The 22966-nt window shown below is 43.5% G+C and overlaps 1 protein-coding gene across 4 annotated transcripts in view; it reads left to right on the forward strand.

Moving 5' to 3' along the window:
* NMS (neuromedin S) overlaps positions 1 to 22966 on the forward strand; it is a 418782-nt gene that overhangs the window by 336199 nt on the left and 59617 nt on the right. For 2 of the 4 annotated variants that reach the window (XM_069204401.1, XM_069204398.1), the window contains one exon: positions 9968 to 10003. The exons of the other annotated variants lie outside the window; for them this stretch is intronic. In XM_069204401.1, coding sequence (XP_069060502.1) covers positions 9968 to 10003 — 36 coding nt within the window. The remainder of the gene's footprint in view (positions 1 to 9967; positions 10004 to 22966) is intronic. 4 annotated transcript variants of the gene reach the window in all.

Genomic DNA, 22966 nt, shown 5'->3' on the forward strand with positions numbered 1-22966 from the left:
GCCTTATCTCCATTCATGTGGGTTTTTATCAAATATTTTCGGTAGTCATGACAGCAGAGTCGTTCCACCAGTTTTGCCACTTGCTCTTTGGCCTGTAGTAGAGCCTCCTTATCAGCTTGTCTCCCCACAGTTTCAACCTCAATCTGTTTCAGCATTGCATCTGCAGTCTGAATTTCCCAAAGGAGGGTTTGTTGCACTCCCACTGATTCTGCTATGCAGCGACCCCTTAGGACCGTCTTAAAGGCAGCCCATTCCAAGCCTCTGGAGTCAGTAGACTGTTCGTTCTCTCAGAAGTATTGTGTGAATCATGTACCTACTTGTCCCCTAAATGGGGGATCCAGCAGTGCCTCTGGCCTAAGCTTCCATGTGGGTATGGGGGGAGGGTCTATACCCCAGTGAAATATAGTAGTACCAGGCTATGATCTGACTCTAGTAAGATACTCTATGTTGTGTATTTTCTGGTACAGCGGCGGTCAACTTAGAAATTTTTCTAACCTTACATGTAAATTGTACATGGGTGAAAAGTATGAATAGTCCTGCCCTTGTGGGTATAACGCATGCCATGTATCAATCAGATTCCTATTCTCTCCCGAGTCCTTAAATGTGTGAGCGAGCTTATGTATCAATGTCCCATCTAGCGAGGGGGCGGGTCCTATCCATGTCAGGATCACTGACACAATTGAAGTTACCTCCCACTAGGACTTCTCCTATCATGTATGGTGCTAATTGATGGGAAAGTTCACCAAAGAAACCAGCCTGGTTGACATTGGGGGTGTAAATATTAATGATAGTGATGTCTTTCCTGTGCCGTGGGGACCCTGGAGTGCCACAAAACACCCTTCAGGGTCCCACTTATGAGCAGTGTATTGAAACGGGACCCTAGGATTAACACAAATTAGTACACCCCTAGCATATGCAGAATAGCTTGTATAGTACAGTTCACCCCTCCACCTCAGTTGTAAAGCTTGCCCCTCTTTCTGTTGTAGTTGTGTTTCCTGTAGCAATGCCAGTTGAGCTCCCCTGTGGGTCAAGTAGGAAAAAACGTTATATTTTTTATTAAGGAGTGGATTCCACTCACATTCCAGTAGATTATGTTATAGTGTGCGGGAACCGGCATATTGCAAGGTAGCATTAATGGTTTGGTCCCAACCGGGTCAGCATTAGTTGTGTAAGGGAGCGCTGGGGCCAGGCATACGTGACTCTTAGCTAGAATTCACCCATTTCATTGAATACTGCGCTTTTCCCCAACAATCTAAACAACAACATAACAACCCAACTCCCCTTCCCCAGGACAAAAAACTTTCCTGTCCAAACTGTAACCACAGACACCAACAGTATGGTATCTTCCACCTCTCCGGTTAAGGGGTGGCTCGGGACCAGGTGCCGGTGCAGCCGTTAGACCAGCCGTCAGTGCAGAATTTTGGCCGCCCGGAAATAGCATAGCTTCCTTTATGGCGACTCTAATCATTGGGGTTTGGACCTCCCCCATTATGGCCAACGTTGCTTCTCCTCCAGGTCTTGCATCAAGCATGTTGCCTCATTGCCCAAGATTCTTCCGCTCTTATGTTAACCAATTGTGGCACATTTTTAGTCCTTTTGTCTGTGGATGTCAGAGGAGATCATCTGCCATCTGGGCATGACTAAGGTTAGTTCCAAATCAGAATCTGACAGGTCCGAAGGGTCAGACTGTGTTGTTACAAGGCAATTTCATTTTTTTCTTCTCCTTCTATCAGGCTCTCTCCTCAAGGAGTAGGGCTGGCCTGACCTCCCTTTCCAAAGACCACTATATTTGCAAGCACCCAGCGCTGGGCGTGCTTCGCCTCCTCAGTGGGGGTGCTTCATTGTGGTTTCCTCTTCTTCTGTTTTGTGAGCCTCGCGCGCAGGGACTGCCAGGTATGGGTGACTGCCAGGTCTGGGCGACTGCCAGGTCTGGGCTTCCTGTAACTGCACTGGCTGCATTTCAATCCAGGACCATACCTCTTGCGGTGTATTGAAGAAGAAGGTGGCTCCCTGTGATAGAACTTGTAGTCGGGCCGGGTAGATCATAGCATAGGTCAGGCCCATTTGTCTCAGCTTCCAATTTGCAGCAAGGAACGTCTTCCTACGGGTTTGGACTTCCTTCGAGGAGTCAGAGAATATCATAATCCTATTGTTGCCCAACATTATTTCTCCTGTGCTTGGGCCAATATTGTGTCCCTGTCTTTATTGTGCAGGAGTCGTGCTATTATTGCTCTAGGTGGGGGCAGTGGTGGCTGCGGAGGGACTCTGTGCACTCTCTCTAGCGCTAAAAACGCTGAGAGCCCAGTTGGTGCTATTTTGGCTTTGAGACATGTTTCAAGGAAGGTAAACATGTCCCGACCCTCTGATTTTTCTGGAACTCCTAGAATTAGTATATTATTTCACCTATAATGATTCTCCGCGTCGTCTGCCTTCTGCTCCAGGACTCTGACTTTGTCCTCAAACTCCGATAGTCACGATGCACCCTTGTCATGGTGGCAGGGACATCAGCAAAATCTCTTTCCCTTGTTGTAACCCTCTCGGCCAATCAACGGTGATCATCCTTTAGTAGTCCAAACTCAGCTCCCAGAGTGTCAGTATTCATTTCCAATGCTTCACGGGTGGCTGTTATCGCCTGCAGTGTGTCCCCAAGTGTTGCAGCCGGCAGAGACTCTCTAACTGCTCCTCAGTCACAGTCCCTGACAGCAGGTCAGTGCTGTCAACTCCCGCCTCTCTTTTCTTACTCGCCTTCCCCATGTCACTGGGTACTCGATATTGATAGCGCTCTTTTCAGGCTCACTCCCAGTGCACAGCGAGTCCCCCCTCTCTGTCCTTATTTGGGGCTCACCCTGATGTCATTGGGGCCCTGGCGATTACAGACTGTACCTCTCTCCTTCCCAAATCCGGTGCCGTTGCGGTCTCGGTCCACCGTAGTTATTTATAGGAGGGTCTCTTCCACTGCTATTTCAGCGTTAGTCTGCTCTGGCTTCTAGTGCTGGCAGGATTCCTACAACCTCGACAGTAGCGGCTCCGCCCTGTCACTGGGGCTCCTTCCGTGCCATTACCCCTCCAGGGGTTGGGGGGATATCCTCCATGCCCCTCTATGTTGCAGGCCATCCTCTGTGCTCACCTGCCCCGCCCGGCCCCTCGCCAGTCCTCCTGTCGGCAGGGAGTGAAATAAGAAGACGGTGGGATGTGCAGCGGGGGGAGGCCCCTAATCCTCTCCCTTTCACCAGTTCCTCCTGTATGTCTTCTGCATGAGGAGGGGGAGAGCTTATTGAACTGTTCACCTCACCCCTCTGTCCCCCAGACTCGCCCACACGTTGGTGTCACCTGACGGGCCCCCGCCTCTACTGGCCCGTCGTACGTCATATCTCTGGTGGACTTCCCCCTGGTAATTCCCTGCCGGGGGGTCAGTTTGTTAGACCTCTGTCAGGCTCCACTCCGGCACCTCTAGGTCCCACCCAAATCTCCAGGTTCCCAATGCGGGGCCAGGTGAGTTGCTGGCAAGCTGGAGGATTAGTCAGCCCCCCTCACCTTCCAGTGGGGTTAGTCAGTCAGGCCCCGCTGGCCTCGCCGCGCATCCAGCCCCACTGTACTTCTCATTGGGCTGTGGCACGCCAGGGCTCTTCACTCCATGCCAAGGCCTGTCTCCACACGCTCCCTGAGCCCCCAGGGCTCCTCCACTGGTTGGCCCTCTGCAGACAGTGGCAAACGGGGGGAGCACCATCATCTGGCCCCCAGGAAGCTTTGGGCCTTACCTGGGGCAGGGAGGTAGGCTTAAGTCAAGCTTCGCTCTGGCACCCCCAGGCCCTGTCCGGTCCCTCAGGCCTCTGGCGCAGTTGGGGGGCAGGTAGGCCTCCGGTAGGCCGGGGAAGTAATCGATTATCCTCCTCTACAAGTGAGGGGGTGAGTCAGCCAAGCCCCGCCAGCTCCGTCGCGCACCCAGCTGCTCGTACCTCTCACTGGGCAGCGACTTGCCCGGGCCCTCTGCTCCACACCACGTCCCGTCTCTGCACGGTGTACCAGTGCTGAACTGCCGTCCACTCCAGCTCCCGGGCTCTGCCGCCGGTCAGCTGTCTGCAAGGGGGAGCGGGAGGGGGCAATGGGGGTGCAGACGGGGGGGGCACCATCACCCAGCCCTCAGGAAACCACGGGTCGTACCCATTTCCACAATCCTCAAGGCTCAACTCCAGACTGGCGGTCGCCCACAGCAGGTCCTCCACGTCACCGGTCACCTCCGACCGCCGATGCAGTGTCCCCACCGACTTTATACGTCTGCTCTCGCCGCCATCTTGGCCACGCCCCCTAATTACACAAATACTTAATAATTTCTTTCGCCATTGAAGTGGGAACTCCAGGTCTGGTTTTATGGTGCCATCTGTAAGAGGGAGCATCTCTGACTTCGACTAGTTTATTTGGATTCCCAAGTAACCTCATAAGCACATTATTTCCTAGTTGTATTCTCTCTGTTAGTCTCAGTGTTTTAGTAAATATTAGGATGCCATTCGTGTTTAGGGATAGGAGGAAGCCCTTTGTGGGAAATGTAATACTTCTGTCTAAGTGAACTTCGCTTAACCAGGAGGTCAGTGCTCAGTTGTAATGACTGAGGGCAACCCTGCCGAATATTTCATCAAGAGGGAATGAGTCAGGTGTAGTGATTTGTATGTACTCTAGCTCCAGGTTCTGTGTAGAGCCTGGGTCTCCTACTTTTTTTGTAATAAGAGGTACTTATGTTCAATGAAAATCATCGTGAGCTACTAATAGTAATAGTTTTGTAGTAGTGACCACATCAGGCAAGATTACATTAGTGGGAGCCGTATGCAATTTTACCAGCAGTGGTCACCTCACTGCATCAGGTGCGGTTGCCAGCAGTAATGTAAAAAAAAAAGCTGTCAAGTACCTCTTAATTCTCTGAGTTGTTTTTCAATAGGGTCCTGAGAACAAATGAGTTCCGAGTTGTATATATTCATGTAATTAGAGTTCAATATGTAGAATAGTCAGTCATGCTTGTGTGCGCTCAGAAGTTTGGTTGCAGTAGGCGATACCAGCATGTCCTGTAATTGTGTTCCTTACTACATGAGTGACTCTATATTCATTCTACATCACCCATCAGACTTGTGGTCTCCGCTGTAGGGTGTTTAGTCTTCTGGTGATTGTTATAATGCTTTTTGGTCTTATCTTTCACAAATTTCAAGGCCTTCAAAGGGCATTTGAGGAATTTTGTGAGGCTGTTACACTACAGGCATACTTTTGCCAAATTGAGAAATAGGCATTCAAGCATCTGAGTAGGATGTGACTTTGGCGAGGGGTCACCTGGCTTTCTGGATAGCAGCTGTGAAGCCAGTGTTCGACAAAATGACTGATCGCTGCTATTTTAGTCACCCTTTCTCTTTACCTAGTCTCAGGGCACAGTACAGTATTTATAATATAAGAGGCGGGTGTTCATTAATCTGTGGCCGCACCTGGTGGGCCTAGGTCTAAGGGCTGTGTGTGCCCTTTCCACTATGAGCAGCTCTGAAAAAATGTAATCTTCTTAATTTCTCCCCTGGATTGAGCCACGTGAGGAGGTGATCCATTTTGCCGTCAACAATCTCTAGACTCGACCTCATTTCGAGCAGAATTTCTTTATGGTATGGTTCTATATCCTGGGTGTTTTTTTTTCGCCCAGGCGAAATTTAAATTACCTAAATATAATCTCGCGTAATTTTTTGCTATGTAACGTTCAAAGCAATAATCTTTTGGCAAACGCATGGAACAATGCAAACAACCAGAATCAAGTGGCTGCAGTTTGTGGCACTTGCAAATTTTCCATTATTTATTTTGCGTGAAATGTATCTTCATTTCCAATATGGACGTGAGGATGCATTTCACGCTAAAATGTAAGCAAAGTGCCAGTTTTGTATTTTGTGTAATTAGATGTACTTGTGTGTAAATAGGCAAAAGCAAACTATGCAAATTGCGCCAGTTGAGGGAGATCATTGTCATTGCCGTAGGTTCTGGACCCTTTCACTATTGGGGTCCGTCTTCCCCATTGTTTTCTTATGTATCCCAGTCACCAGTTTCGAAGATTGTTAACTTAAGCTGGCAGTATCAGCCTGAGTGGACTATAGCATGGGTACTGGCAAACATTTTCCCAGGGGCCAAAAAGTTTGGTCTGTGACGTGCATGGGGGCCGCATTGATGCCAGGGCAGTGACGCTCGGGTGGGTTGGCTGGGGTGATTGGTGGCAAGGTAGGTGTAGGAGAAGCAAATTATTACATCTAGTGGCTGAAATAAACAATGGGAAACCAGAAAACCTAGAACTAATCCCGGCTTACCCACTTTTCCAAATTGTGTGATCCTTGGCAATTGTTTAGTCTCACGTTCCCTCCTTTTTCTGCATTATCACATTTAAGGTGACCTCGAAATACGTGATTCATGGTGTGTGCTGCACAAAACCTGCTTCTATGTTTGATTTATTAAAGTGTAATGTTGTTCATGTATGATAGGAACCCAGGCCACCCATAAAGCGCACATACCAAGTGACTTGTCTCTTTAATTTACTATTGGTGGTGTTCTCAGGGTAAGGGAAATAATTAATGTTTCCAAATTTATGTTTCCAAATTTATGTTTGAAAACTATCACTTTTAAATGGACACATCTCAATGCACTGATAAAATAAATTGTACTAAGGCGAAAAGGTTCTGCATGTTAATTAAATACACTTTTTTAATTTTGAAGAGGCTTAGTCTTACACTTGTGTTGCAAGATGTCTTCAAAAATGAAGGTTTTTCTAAAGTTAAGTGCAGGAGTCCCTAGTTACTTCCTTTCTTTAACACCAATTGAGCTTGAAATAAATGATTGTGCGTGTATTTAATATTTTTATTGTTAGTGCAGAGTCGAGCAAACAGCTGCCCAGTGCTCCTGTTGCTCGAAGGGCCGCATGTAAAGGTCAGAGGGGCCGCATGAGGCCCGCGGGCGTACTTTGAGTATCCATGGACTATAGTGTAATTCTTGCCCTGCAGAAGCGGTAGTGTCAAGGATGCATCAGATAATTCATGTCTGGGACTTTATTTTAAGCGTTGCTGGCCCGCTAAGGATCCTCCTCCTATCACATTTCTTCCTGTACCTCTCCTCAGCTCCAAGGGCCCAGCCACAGTCACTCGCTTGTGTGCATATTTGTTTTCTTTCCCATAGACCTTTTTTAGGTCGAGTGCACAAGCGCTCTGATGTGTTGTAATCTATCATTGGGCCTTTAACCACGCCTTTCAAAAATCCTTTTTCATAATTGGTAAATGCTTTACGTTTGTCCCTCCTTGCGGCAGTCGTGCAGTCACATTGGCCATTAACCTGTTACATGGATAATTGCACGTTTGCCGAAACATTTAACTACGAGCGAACTCCTTTTTCCCTTAGTATATCTCCTTCACGCTCACGTTCATGGTGGCCGTGGCGCTTTGAATTGGCTGGCTTATGTCATCTGTTTTGCTGTTCATTTTCAATTTACGTGGCAAGAAAAATCCATTTAGGAATTTACAACGATAATAGCGCTAACTCCCACAGACTGGTGACCCATTGCATTGTAAATGCTTGTTGTTAAGGCTATTACCTGCAGTGTCCTGGCAAAGCATGTTCATAGTGTGGGGGAGGCCATGTATCTTCCCTGCCCGCTCATGCCAGTGGTATGTAAGCATGAGACCTGGCTAAATTGCTGTAAGGTTTAACGTGTAACTGGTAATAACTTTGTGGGTGGATGCTCAAGTCCACTGTAGCGTAAACGTCATGGGTCTTGTCATAGGTTCAATACCCTGAGGGGTTGCTTACTGTATTTTTCCAGTGTGCCCCCTTCAGCGTAGCAGTGCTCGCCTCACAAGTTTGGCTGCTTCACAGGAGTGTAGACCCAGATCCAGGGTCCCACAACTCACTGCAGATACACCAGGATCTGCACTCGCAACGTCCCGCTTCAGGTATCACTGGTGAATGCCTGTCTCATGTCTTTCACCTTTGAGCAGTCCACTGTGACAGAAGTTAGCCTGAGGTGGCCCAAATCTCGGCTTTGGTCAGGCAGGCCTCACCTGCAGGTCAGGACCACCTCTCTTTAGGTCTTAGCCTGTTTTGATGGTTTTTCAGGTGGCTCATGACCTCCTCGCCTTTGCACTGTTCATCTGTAGGCGGTATGCAGATTGAGTCCTGTGGGTCAAGATGTTTATGGATTTTGTGAATCCTGGGATGAGAATTTTGCTCTTGAATGACCATCTTGGATGGTAATTGGCCACCCCCTGACTCCCTTCCTCAATGGAGCTTCCAGGGAATGTGTCTGCCATTTGCCAAGGCATACAAAGAAGACTTTCTCAAATCCCAAACAAAGCAAGTTTTGTTTTTTGACAATTAATATAATTTGAAGCAACCTAATGTCTTTTCGTATCTATGCAGTAATTATTTGGTGTATGTCTATTTTAATGGTCTGATTTAAAATCCATTTACTCAACTTCTCACAGGTATCAAACATTGCATATTTTTACACGCTGCTAAACTGTCCTGTTAACATTGTAAAAAATGTTTTTTGATTCTTAATTATGGATGGAATTTTAGATTCGATTCTCTGTCAAATAACTTTTTGCACCCAAGGTAATATGCCATAAAAGCCTTGCAGCTGAATGCAAATACAGTAGTGCCTGTGTTATGAATGATGGTTTCTGATGTAAACATTTTCAGCTAGCATGAACTCATTATTCAGTTTAAGTTTAGGTGCTCAAAATAGCCATGAATAGCCCTTCGTTGATACATTTTCAAGCATTGGGAAGTACTATAAAGTGCACAAATATAGGTGTAAAAACTACCTGTTTAGTAAATCGAACAACAGTTCACAAATACAGGAAATGGGTCTCATTCTGGAGCATAAACTGGGCAAAGAGATGCCTAATAAGTAATTGTATTTCTGGTCAATCATTGCAGCTTTATGTTAAGTACAAACTGTACCCTTAATGGACTGTAATTTGAGACACAGAGAGACTAAGCCACATCCATCCTAAATTCATCATGTTATTCCAGGATATTTTTGGTTCTGAAAGTTCTGTTTCTTGAAGGTCTTAAACATGGCTGGATCCATAAATCTTCGTGTGAAATTAACCTCTTTACTTTGGCTGAAAGTCTGTTCTCCTGAAATCCTGTTTTAATACTTTTTTTTAACACAGCTGCTTCTATAAATGTTCACACCAAAATTTAGCTATATTAGAACATTTTATTTCTACTTTTGGGTTTTTTAATATCCAATTTAGTCAAATGCAAAGTCCCAGCGTGCCTCACTTCAAAGGGTTTTCGAAATTTCACTATAATTTAGTGCTCTGAATTTGATCAAAAAATCTTAAATGGGATGGATGTTGCTTACTAGTATTGTAATGTAATGTACATTCAGTTGACTTATGATCAACATTAACCTCTGTTCAGTGTCATTGTTTGATTGCTTTTTGTTTGATGACATAACTAGTACCTACTAGTGTTCACAATGTCTCTTTGTTGTAGTCTTCCCCTGTGCATCCTTTAATGCGCCTAGCTCCAAAGCTCTCAGACAGAAGAATGAAAAGGTTCCTTGATCCAGTATGCGCTTGTTTCTTCCACCCTATTTTACAACACTAAATTTTCATAATTTTTCTTGTTTTATATAGAATTTTTCTGAATGAGCATGACTGTTTAATTTAAAGTAAAAGTACATATGCATGCTTTTTACATCCCAGACAGTGACACATTTTTTACACATTTCAAAACATCTTTTTAAATCTCAACAATATTTTTCTGCAATCACTGTTCCTTGAACTACCTTATTGTGATTGTTCTTACTTTATTTAAATTCTCGCTTTCATTCAAATGGACTGGAGCAATCTGCCTAAAGAGTTCTTTAGGATTAGTCTGAGAAAAGAGACGGCGAGAGAGAGGGAGTGCCTCACGACAGATGCATACTCTGAAATTAATGTACGCTATCACCTTGCAGGAATCACACATTGCTACTGCTGAATTTACGAAGAAGGTAAGTAAGTAAATGCTATAAAATGTTTTGAGCATGCTCAAGAGTAAGATTGTGTTGAAGGAAGCTTGGAAAAGAAGCACTGCTATGTTTGTCAATCAAATTTGGTGGATTTTACATTTTCACGGCCTTTGGAACAGATAAAAAAAAACAATGAGCACAAACATAGCTGAATATTGAAATGTGTGTATTATTAGATCATCCAGTTATAACTTCCACTCCCACTAACATGTTTCTACTGCCCCCCTTATTGGTGTATAACACCAAGGCAAGAAACGTTACCTAGACCTAATACTCCCTATGGTAGTTAAATGTCCTTTCAATTAGCCAGTCAAAGAAATATACCTATGATATCCCTTAGATTTTTACCAATTGATTATAAATAACCAAACTCCAAGCAAAATATATCAGACATTTAGGTTCCAATATCGGTCTGCCTAAAAATAATATACATTTGGGCAGAAATGGTCCAGATAGGACCCAAAAAGTGTGGTCAAGAAAAGGTGTAAACCCTATATGTTATAAATGTGCCCCAAAATAACTCTCCACTTAGTCTGACACTGTATTGTTCTTCAGCCTTTTTTTCTTTTTTGTGTTAGGTATGAAAAGTTCCCCTTTGGCTTGCAGAATTCGTTGAAGTGGAAATAAGAGTACATTTCTAATGAGCTTCCATTTTTGTGCAGAAGCTTGACTATGGACACATGCTGTGTTATGTGAAAAGTATTTTTACATCGCATAGCCTTACAAGCTTCAGAACTAGCATTGTGAATGCATGAGGTCAGTCAGAGATCTGGTAGTGACTTACTTTCATTGAATTCTAAGTTAATGATTTAAAAATGGATGAGCAATCGTGCCCTCAGCACTGGCCACCACAGGGGTAGAGCAGTTGGCAGTGCCTCTTATGTCTGAATGCTAGAGGTTATTTTCTGCTGCTTTTTTAAATACATATGTTTTAATTAAGATGAAGAATAAAATGCTTGCTCTGCTGAAATTATCTTTAAATTTGCCTGTTGTACTTGAGTGATCAACATCTTTGCAAGAGTAACCTTGGTAGCCACAGCAAGAACCTTGCCCTCAAGGAGGATGTCTTTGCTTGTGGCAGAAAGTATTGGATGAACTCATGCTGATGCATGGCGGGATGTATTTGAATATAGAGGTGCTGAAGAATTAGGTTACAACTTGTCTTTCGAAGGGTGGCCTCATATTTCTTTTACCAGGCAAGAACAAGCCATAATGCCCTTCATCAGGCTGCAGGGAAGGTAGATGGTTTGAAAAAACAAAGGTTAAACAACAGTCTGTCTACAGAAAACAGAGAGGGTATGGCACCTGAATACCATAGTTAAAATATTGTCAGAAGTAAATATTGAGTTTTAAATATCATTTACAAAAATATTGTCACTTTGGAGTAGTGAATCAGCACCCAGTGAGGTAATATATTTCTAAATGTAGGACACAATATTTATTTCTGATGATATTTTGACATACGTGCGACAGGGTCTGAATACTGGCTGTCACTACTAAAAGATATGTCTGGAACTGATAACATTTACCATATTCATGTCAAAAAGACCTTCTGAGAGGGAAAAAGATGCAGGTGAACTACCACAAATAACAATGCACCAGTTGAGTGAGTATCAAACAGTGGCACTTCCATTAACCCATGTGACGGCATAACATGATTTGGAGACTGACTGAGGAGCAGGAGCTACAGCAGAATATTAAACGGGCAAAATGTTTAAGATGCAAGGTCTGACAAGGAATATATGTGGTAAAATAGTAAGCATAGCGGATGTCCTTATCCTGATGGTCACTCCCCAGTCAACACCCTGCCACAATCAACTTCTGCAGCGTAAGGGTTTTCAACAATCTACCAACAAGTATCCTATATTGTTATCCATATTAACGGTAGTGATTTGCGGCATGAATGAAAATTCCTAATCCTTAAATTCCTAACATTAATGCTTGGCTGGTAAAGGAACCAGTGTAAGATAAAAAGTGTCTCAGTTTCTAGTTTTTGAGGGAGCCCAACAAAGATTACCCTTTTCTTATTTGAGAACCTGCAACATATCCAGTTTTGCAAGCAGCGAATGAGGTGTTGGCTTCCAGTAGGAGTTTCATGCTTGCTTGTTTAATGGAAAACAGATGTAGTGAGCTATTTTTGAAACAAGGATAAAACTACATTGATAGCTGTCTCTGTTGCCTTTTGTTTATTCAAGGGATCCTCCATTTCATTACTGCTTCAAATTTCATGGGCTGATGTACTTGAGTGCTATCCAGGTTTCATACTCAAGTGAGATATTGGCCTAGACTGTTGTCTTTATTGATAAAAATGTGAGCCATAATTTTACATGTTTCCTGAAATGAGAGCATTATGGAGAGAGGTTAGGTGGAGTTAGTAATGACTCAGCAGTTACTGTTTGCCCTGTTCTGTGCGTCCACTGCTTTGCAAAAGTGCTCTTTAAGAAGTATGCATGACCTGGTGGTGAATTTACGTTTTGAGTTGGAGGCAGCCCTGTTGTATTGTTTGAGTACTTTCACCATTTTGCTTCCATTTGTAACCCCTTAGGGTTCATATTCTTTAACTCTGCAGTAAACAATGTAATTTTGTGATATTGAGATGTGTTTTTTGTGAGGTCTGCCCTGTTAGCAGGTTATTTAATATAATGGGCACCATTATTAGGGGGCAGTTTTTGAATTTAGCCTATGAAGTTTTACAAAGTTTACACGCATCACAATTGACGAAGGTTGTAACGTTCTATACACTGAACAAACCTGTGTGTGTGTAAATTTTCTTTTAAAATAGTGGACTTTGAAGATCTTTTCCCCCTGAATAACATTTTTGAGCTAAAAGCGTTTTTGACACAAAACCAAATTTTCGGGCAAATGATTTGACTGTGTAGATCAGCACAATAAACTCTTAGGAAAAAGGCTAAAGCAGGCATGTATTTAGCTTCAAGAACATTGATCTACATATTTCTCTCCTCATCTCTTCATCTGGAATCCAGAATAATACGTTTTGGCTCCAAGGCACACCAGCCCTAAACACAGGTCGACAAGGAGACTAGTGAGATAATACACTTGCCCTGGAGCCACTTTAGGAAATGTAATTCTTCAGCTCTGGTGAGCAGTATCGCTCAAGGGAGAATGCTTCTGTAAGCAAGAACAGTTCCTTGCTTCTTGGTCAATGGAATCAGAAACATCTTAGATCAAATCTGATACAATGTGGGCAATGCTTGGCATTTTATAAGGAAAGAGATAAACGTATTGGTGTAATTCTTAGACAGCAAGACAAGAATCCTAGCCTTTCTCCTAACTGACATGGACCTCCTTTTCAACAGAAAACACATCCACATACAGAGAGGTTTGGTTTGAGGCCTCTAAAGTGATTTAGTTATTCGAGAGAGGCAACATGAAACCTAGCGTAAAACAGTAAATTATCACTAACATCTCTTGGTGGAATGGACACCATGTTTACTGTACCTTTGGTGCAACACATGCTAGCATGCTTCAAGAGTAAACACCACTGGCTGTGCCAAGATTAGGAGCTGACTGTGTCAGATATGTTGGCCTGCCATCTAACTAATTTATAGTCACTGGTCTGCACCAATGGCTGGAAGAGGGATTGGTAGCAGACAAGGGTAAGCATAGTGTCCCAAACATGATGATAAACACCCTCAGATTGTTAGAGAGGTAAACAAATGGGTGATAACAACATACCCGCTTGGATGGGATTTACCAATGACCAGTTTGGAACTGGAAAATCCACTAGTATTGATCTACATCCTCCCATTACCGAAGCTGTAACTATTTTGAGAACCCTCCACGGCATTGGCAAACAAATCTGTATGTGGCAGATTTTCAACTACCAGCCTTGGCAAAGCTTGTATGTCCTTCAACATGGCAATTGAAACTTCTCAGACCAAACTCTAAATCTAGGTAAAAATTACCTCCCACTTTCAATTTCGTTTGGGTTTTCTAATTGCCCAAGTTCCCAAGTCATCAGTGAGTCAGAGTAGTGGGAGGTGACCACCCACTGGTCATGATCTTTGACGTGGTCCATGGATACTAACTGATACAGATACCACTCGTTCTTTTTGTCGCTCTTATTGTTTTTTCCGAATTTCTCCTGTATGTAACATTTCAGTCAGAGTGTTACCAGGCACAGCCATTAACGATTAAATAGCACTACAGATCGCAGTCTCAAACAAGGAAAGGTATAATCATATTTGAAAACCGCTGGAAAAGCAATAATGGGCAACAAGCAGCTGCACAGGTGTTAGTGCTTAGAGTGTAAGGATACAACACTCTCTCTCCTAATGGTCCTGTTCCTCAGAGACCATATACCCAATACCAAAACCCATACATGAAAGGAAGTGCCAAGGTGGTCCAAAGAAACTTCCTTGAATTCAGTAATACTAGTGCATTTCTTATAAGTCTGATCATATAAAAATTCAGTGTTTCCTAAAAATCCAATGAAGCAGGAGCTAAGATATTGTGTTTCAATCTAAAATCCTTTCTTTATTAATTTAATGATCATTCAACATCAGCCCAGCCAACACATTTCATCCCTTAGATGGGACTCCATCAGGGTATTTTATTCATTTTTTTTTTACTGTTTTTCTGATGATTCTTCTTCCATAGCACATGTCAAACAACGCTGATGTTTCCTTTTCTGCAGTTGGCCCCATGCACTTTGCAAAGAAAGACATGATATCTCCTCTCCGCGGAGCCTCCCCTGTAATCATATTGGAACACTGAAATGCTTATTCTACTGCTACCAGAAAGGACTGACGTTGTCTTGCAAGTGTTTATATCCAGCATAAACTACTGCAAAAGAATATTTTAATGCTGAACAGACAAAAGCTTCAGAGAGGACACAACCATGTTACACATGTCATGCTCAGTCCAATGCCCTGAGATTACATATTTTCCCTGAGACCACATCTTTGCAAAATCAAGCAACACATTGAATTAAAAGGATTATGTCTCATGCACCTTTCCAATCGACTGACACCCTTCACGCTGACAAGACACGTACGGCCTGCCTTGCAAAACACATTTATTGCCTTTCTGATGAGATATGAACATTTAGATTGTAGATCTCTCCTAGACTCTGATTTTGGACTCAGTTCTACTAACCCTTTCCTTCAAATCAGATGGTTGGAGATCCAGGAACCCCCTGAAGAGGCATTTTTTTCATCAGGTTTCTGGCATTCCCCCTTAAGGAACCAGAAGGTTATGATAAATGATTTCACATCTGGATGGTGATAACACCCTGCTCCATGGCCTTCTAGACTCTACTCTGGAACCCCTTAAGGGCCTTCTATCGTTCACAGGACATCTCATCCAGGATATGAAGAAATATGAGCCTCATTATTGGAAATGGTCCTTCCTGCAGGGTAACCTCCAAAATGTTGTCCTTTTCCCTCCACTTTTTGCTAAACCTGATTTTTTTGGCCTTGGGACATAGGCCAACCAGTGCTAAAGTGCTTGTGCTCTCTGCTCGAAACATGGTAATATTGGCCTATACCCAACTGGTATATTTAATTTACCTATAAAACCCTACCAAAGTGGAAGTACACATCCCCATAGCCTACAAATTAAATGCTACTAATAGGTCTGCAGCACTGATTGTGCCACTCACTTAAATGGCCCTTTAAACATGTCTCAGCCATGCAATTGTGTGTGGAGGTTAACCTGCCATATTGACCTGCAACATAAACCTTTTGCCAAGCCCAAAACCTCCTTTTAAATACATATAAGTCCTCCTTAAGGTAGGCCTTTGACAGCCCCAAGACTAGAGCGCAGTATATTTAAAAAGCTGAACATGTACTTTTAGGTTTTACATGTCCTGGTAGTGAAAAACTCTTGAATTTGTGTTGCCCTATTATATATTTAGAAGTGTATTTTCCAAATGAGAAGAGATAACTGGTTCATGTTTGGAGTGTCTGGAATCACAATTTCAAAACCTAACTTATGGTGAAGATGGTTTTTAAAATGCTATTCTGAAAATGGCACTTTTAGAAAGTTGGCATTTTCCTGCCTTAACCATTTGGTTCCTTCAGCCTGTATCTAATCAAATGACAGGGTCTAGTTGTCAGTTGAGCTTTGTGTATTCCTCCTAGACAGCCACACACAATGGAAGGTTAGGAGTGACTGGATGGGCCGTCATTGACAAGATAAGAGGGAGAAGCCTCACTTACACCTGAGTAGGCTGTGTCCCTGTCTCCACACAAGGGGTTTAACAACCCTGCATTGTCACTTCAGCCAGTGTGGAGCCAGGGCAGATGAGGAAGGGAATTCCATGCACTTCAAAGGCACAGTCTAGAAGCTTCCCCCACCTTTCTGAACCAGGGAACCAGTGCATAAAAGAAAAGAAGGACATCGGACACCACTACTTCGGTACACTTCTGGACCTGCGGATATTCTGCCAGAAAGGAGGGCTGCTGTGTTGCTACAAGACTGCTGGACAGCTACACTGAAGGACCTGTTGCCTTGCTGTGCTGACCTGCTGCATGCTGCCCTCTTGCCTGGGGAGGTAAAACTGGACCTGGATCCCATCTTGAACACAGAACCCCCAAAGTGTCTCAAATAGCTAGTCTGCTGGCCTCCTGTTTAGAAACCCAGGGACATACCAGGCTCACCACAGCTCCTCGACCCATCTTCAATAAGTTCCTGACCCCCCAAGAGGTGCCTCTCATGTCCTGGGCCCGTGGTGTGGCTCTCAAGCTCCTAAAGTCATTCTTTAGGGCTCTTCGCAAGAGTAAACGTGTCTGTTTGCACTGGAACTGTGCTGCTTGCACCGAAAATCAGCACAAGCTGCCACAAGCCCATCTCTCATACAGCAAACATCGTTCACCTGAGTAGACCACCAACACAAAGCCAGGACTGCTCTTTGTGACCCTCCATTCAGCTAGACTAATCTGGGACTGTATCCCACTCGTGGTCCATCATGGTTAGCTTGAACATTTGACTTCGATCCCAACCAGAATCAAATTGCCCCAGATGGCACTTTATGCTTTTAGATGCCACATTGCAGTTTATTCTTTAAAACATAATAACTCCGATTCTACTGATTAGATTTTTGTAGTTCTGGTCTTGATTTATTTAGTACATTTTGGTCCATTTTTCTAGTCTGGTGTGGGATCTTTTGTGAGGTATTTGCACTGTTTTACTGTTTGAAGTGCTGCACAAATACTTTATACAGTGCCTCTAAGTTAAGCTGGACTGCTATGTGCCAAGCTACCAGGGGGTTGAACACAGGTTAATTTGGGGTTTGCTTGTGCCTCACCATGACAAGGATTGTGGTTGCTACATGACCAGGGCTCACATCCCAGTCAGCCGTTTACCTAATTTCTAATACTCATCTTCATACTGTTGGAACCCCACCGGCTCCCCTTGTCAGCCCCTACTATTTTCAAAACCAGCTGCATTATTTACAAGTCCATCACAGCCAACACCCCTACTTATCTTGCAGATAAGTTCACCATCTCAGGTGACTCTTGGCCTCCGCAACCAGGGCCCCATTAGACTGGAAACTAAGAAGTGTAAGAAAAGGAAAATGTCAGCAGGCCTTTTTCATCTATGGACCCAGGATTGGTTAACATCATCCTTGTATCCACTAGGAATGCTCCAACACTGCTCCAAGTTAGGAAACCATTTAAGATGCACTCCTTTAAACAACACTGCATCATGATGCAGTAACAGTGCACTTCTCCTAGAACCCAGCTATCTCTTCTATCACTTGTTGACTATACCCTTGCCGTTGATCCTGTACAACAGTGTTCTCACTTTTGGCTAGTGTTTGTGCTATACAAATACCACATACCACGTGCCAGGTGTGACATCATTCTAGATTTGATATCTCTTATAATTTATCCCTGCATTATGCTTTGAAACTGCTACTGTCATTTTCAATGTAATGCAAAAAAATACAATGACATTCATAATATTAACTTTTGGAATACAGTTTCATTGATCTCATTCCAGATCCATATGCTTTAGAGAAAAATACACCTTCCACATTTGTTGAATGTAGGTGCTACTACAGTTCTGTTTTTAAAAGTAATACAAGGTACCCAGGGGGCTTAGTTAGGAGGTGAGCAAGATGGCAGCTCACCTCTGACACTTCATAAGCTGGGCTGAGTTCCAGGCATGTGAGGATGGGCAGGAATGGTGACAGAACTTTAGGAGCATGGCAGAGGAGGTAGAGTCCTCCAGAGGACGAGGAAGTGGACTCAGATAGAGGAGCTCCTGCGACGACCATAACTGGAGGCAGCGGGAAGTCTGGGGACTGCAAGGGCTCAACCATGGTAGTCGGGCGGACAATTTGAGACTCTCATAGGGTGGGTGGTCTTGGGTCTCATCCACAAAGATACCAGAGACAATATAAGGCATCCAGGCCCGATCTGAAGGCAAGGCAAGGAAGGGGCCTGGAGAGGGGGAGCAATCATTATTCGTTGAACAGGGGAAAAGCCACTTAGTGACGGTTGTAGACAAGGGCAAAATCGACAGTAAAGGGACCCAAAGGTCAAAGAATGACTTTTCCAGTGTAGTTGGCAAATCCACCATGGTCGTGGAGACAGCAACATACTCGCTGGAACACAGGTGGATAGTTTGGAATCCAGACTGGCAAATATGGAGGAGTCTGCAAACAACTTTGAGGGCTTTAGGGCACAGCGGCACAGTAGTAGAGGCAATGTGCTTATAACAAATGTGAAATAAGAGAGAATAGCAGGAGAGCTGCCAACGTTTGTGTGCTGGGCTTTCCGTTCATTGCCTCTGAGACACTTGCTGGAAGTGATACAGGCTTCTTCAAAGACATCTTGGCCCTCCCGGAGGAGAAAGAAGAGGTCTTCTGCAGAGAGCAGCCTCCATTTGAGAGGCTCTTAAAAATATAAGATATTGTATTTTTTGCTCCACGCAGGGGTATAATAGAGGCTTCTGTAGCCTTTATTTTCCCCATTATTTAGACATTATCTAAACTTGGGCGAGCAGAAAGTTATAGGAGTTTTTAAATGTCTGTAACTGGGCTCAGGGGATTGATTCCACACTTCCTGCACCCCCTCGTTATTTAACTTTATTTACCTTTGTATTTATTCTCTTTTTTCCCGTACAAACTCAATCCCTGCTTGCCCCTTTTTCTTTCGTTTCCTTTCTTTAGTCTTTGCCAGTAATTTTCATACTGTGTTTTAAGTACTTGAAATAAGGGTACCGAGGTGGTGGTTTTGCAGATTCTTGAGGTTTTTGTTAATTCTTTGTATTGTTTCTATGCCCTGAAAAGATTTAAACCTAAAATGAATAACAGTGATAGTCAAACGTTTCTGTTGACAAGCACTACGTGACATTAACTCATTAACGAGACAGATTTAAGGCCTCATCCATTTTACCAGTTTAGTCTTTACTGTTATGAAAGGTTTAACCTTTCAGACTAATCTGATTCCACGTTCAAGTGTTTTAGTTAGAAATACATACTGTCTCTACAGAAACTTATTCAAATTAATTTGTAGGTTTAAATACAATGGAGGCAATGGTGTGTAGGGCTAATAATTTGGGGCCGATTCACAAATGGTCTCCAAAGTTGTGGCAGAGGCTCCGCAGTCGTAGTGAAGTCTCCGCATTCGTGAGTGAATCTCTGCAGTGGAGTTTCTCATTGGTGGTTTCTGCCATCAGTGCGGAGTCTCTGACACGACCTCAGAGTCTCCGTCATGTCTGAGGAGAGTTTTTTGTGAATCAGGCCCATTGTACTTTGCCAACTGTCTATTGCACTAGTTCTATCTGTCACATTTTAACAGAATATCAAGTCTGCCAAACTCTAAACAAGTCCCTAAGGGCCAGATGTACAATCCTTTTTGTTGTCGCAAAGTTGCCAATTTACAGAATGGAGCCATTGGTACCTGACAAAGGGCCTTTTCTGATGTGCAGAACTAAATTGTGATTTGGTAGCATTTTACCGAATCACAAGTTAGGTTTGCAACCAAATACCGAATCGGTATTTGGAACGGGCGTGTTTAATGCACCCCTTCCGAACACCAAATCAGATTGGCATGTCTTAATGTTTTGCAACTGACTTCCGGTCACAAAGCATTAAACCTTTACCTCAAAGAAGGTGGTAAGCCATTCGAAAACGAGGAACCCTTTACAAAAAACGAAACATAAACTTTTTTTTTTTTTTTTCAACTGCATCCCATTTTCCTTTAAGGAAACTGGGTTACATTGAAATAATGCTTTATTTAAAAGCATTCACAGACATGGTGGTCGGCTGACCTCAGCAGGCCGCCATCCCTTTGTTGGTCTCAGTTCCTATTGGGTCACACATTGTGACCTACCTTACTATTCATGAGGTAGGTCGAATTGCGACAAACCAGGAATCTGTACTTTGCTAGTCGACCTATGAGTACAGATGTCAGTTTGCAAATCACCACACTGGTTGCAAAAATACTGGTTGCAAATTGCTCCTAGTATTTTGTGACCACTTCTTAGCACATCAGGCCATAAGCTCCTCGAGCTGGCTCTGACTGCAAGGAGCTTGGTTCAGGCTGGGAGATGTCATTAGGAAGATCCACTGATATTAAGCAAGGGAATTCTTCATTTCGCTAAAGAAGAAGCCAACATAACCCTTAATGGCAAAAGTGTAGATTTGTTTTCATAATATGCACAGTTCTCATCACAAAATTCCTTGGGCACAATAAACTAAAATAAAAGTCCTTATTTAAATTCAGCCTGTTTTTTTATTGAGAAGAATAAGACATACCAAGTTACCCAGTTAGAAGAAGCGGTCAGAATCCTGGGTATTCAGACAGTGGCAGGGCAAAGGAATGCAAGAAAGACACAGTGGTGGAAATAATCTTACAAGGGAGGGACTGCACTCCTCGATAGGAAACAGATATGTTATGCAGGAACAGAGGATCTTGCTAGTTAACTGTACTGGTATGGTATATCCTGGACTTTAACCTAACTTTTGCTGCTGTATATTGGTGATTGTTGGCAGGTGGGTGAACAGTATGCAGTTCTGTAGTGGGTTTTGTGTTCTTCTTACTCTGAAAGATCATGTGGGTTCTCGTGGAAGTGTTCAGAAGCATCATTGGATGTTTTTAGGTTAATGATGGATTGGAGGGGGTGAACATATCTGTTAGTTGTGGCTTGACACTGGCATTGAGCACAAGTTGTACAGTACTGCTGTGTTGGAAACGCAGCACCTGTGAATACAGAGTAGGAGCACCATGCTTATATTATGCAATTAAACTTCTGGCAATGGAGAATAACTGTACAGGCTCAGAATCGCTGGGCGGAATGCCACACAGTATCCCTTATTCTGCTCTGAGCATGCAGAAAATGTGTGTGGGAGGCTGCTATAAGGCATGAGGAAGGGGTGGCTGGGAAAATTAGAAAGAGGAAAGAGGGATTGGAAAGATAAGGGAGTGTCATGGCAGAAGAAGTATTGCTTTTCTGTAGAATGAGGTAGGACAGGGGCATGGGACAATATCTAGTTGCTATTGTAGCCGAAGGCTAAAGCAATTTTACTGGGTGTTTTTAACAGCCAGTAAAATTGGGTCTGGTGTTTCCACATCTGAGAAAACCAGGTACAGAAACTTGTGGCAAGTTGTGATCGGCAGAATACCATCCCACATGGTTAGTTTGCAGTGACGGCTGCTGTGAAATAAAATTGAGGGGAGGAGTGCAGGTGGCAGCATGGGAAAAAAAGAAGAAAAAAATAAAACAGCACTTACCTGGCGGCCGCTGATTCAGTGCTTTTCTGTTCCCTTGCTCCACTCAACTCCCGGCATGAGAGAAGTGGTGGGATTGGTCTGAGGGGTCTCGTTTGATACTCAGTCAGGATCTGGGAGCTGTGCCTGCTCTCCACACTGCTCTGCAGCACAGCTCGGGTGGAGAGATCTAAGTGCACATGTCAGTTTGGCCTTCATAAGACGGCCGGCCAAACCGACATGCGGACTTGCAGCAGTGCCCACCACTCCTCCTCTATGCTGCTGTCCATTAGGATGGCCTGCTCCACCCTGGTCTAGATTCGGCCAGCGAGGAAAACAAAATGATAACAAGCTGTTTTATCATGATTTTATTTTCCATCTTTTCACTGCTGAGAGAGCAGTGGGCGACACTCCTCTGCTTTAAATCTGGGCCTTTTTCTATTTACCTAGGATGCCTGACTTTTATTTCCTCAAATCTGTTAGCCCAGTGAAGGCAATGTACCTTGTAGTAGAGAAAGCAAGTGGGTGTAGGGAATGGGGATTCCAGAGATTTAACTGCCTTTGGGCACTAGTGTACTAGGAGGGAGCGAGGTAACGGTTAACACTACTTGTAACATCAGGGAAGTGGTGAAGATACATTTTTTATTTTCATTAAGTGTCATTACATTGACAAAAAAGCAGGTGCATGTATGTGAACTTCTACTGGGCAAAGGGGTGAATCTGCAGAAAGGGAAGATAGTAATAAGAAAATGGAAAGAAGCTATCAGCACCTATTGGGGAGATTTTAAAAAGTGAAGGTCAAACTATGCAATTAATAACTAACAGGGTTTAGTGAAAGAAAAGGGAATGAAGGAACAAACATTTTATTAAAGAGAAAGTGATTTCCACCTATAACATTATCAATAGAGACATGGCTGTGCACATTTTTTTGTTAAATCTTTTTATTTGTTTTTATCCATTTATCATAACTCCAGTTTATACTGTACAGAATTAGCTGGCATTGATACTGGTTAGATACAGGTGGTATTATCACAGCATATACATTTACACTTCTTAAGGAGGAAGCAATTAAATTTGGTCGTTATAATAAAGTAATAGTGGTAAGAACCATTTGCATAGCTGTATTAAAATGACAAAAAAACTAAGGGTGCACTGGAAGATAGCATCATGTGAAAAGCGGCTACACACAGGTTATGAACCCCTGCTGGGGAATTCAGTGGCACCGCAACTCAGGTACAATCGAGGCCCAAGGCACAGGTAG

The sequence above is a fragment of the Pleurodeles waltl genome, chromosome 8 (genome assembly GCF_031143425.1).
Source record: "Pleurodeles waltl isolate 20211129_DDA chromosome 8, aPleWal1.hap1.20221129, whole genome shotgun sequence".
NCBI classification, from domain to species: Eukaryota; Metazoa; Chordata; class Amphibia; order Caudata; family Salamandridae; genus Pleurodeles; species Pleurodeles waltl.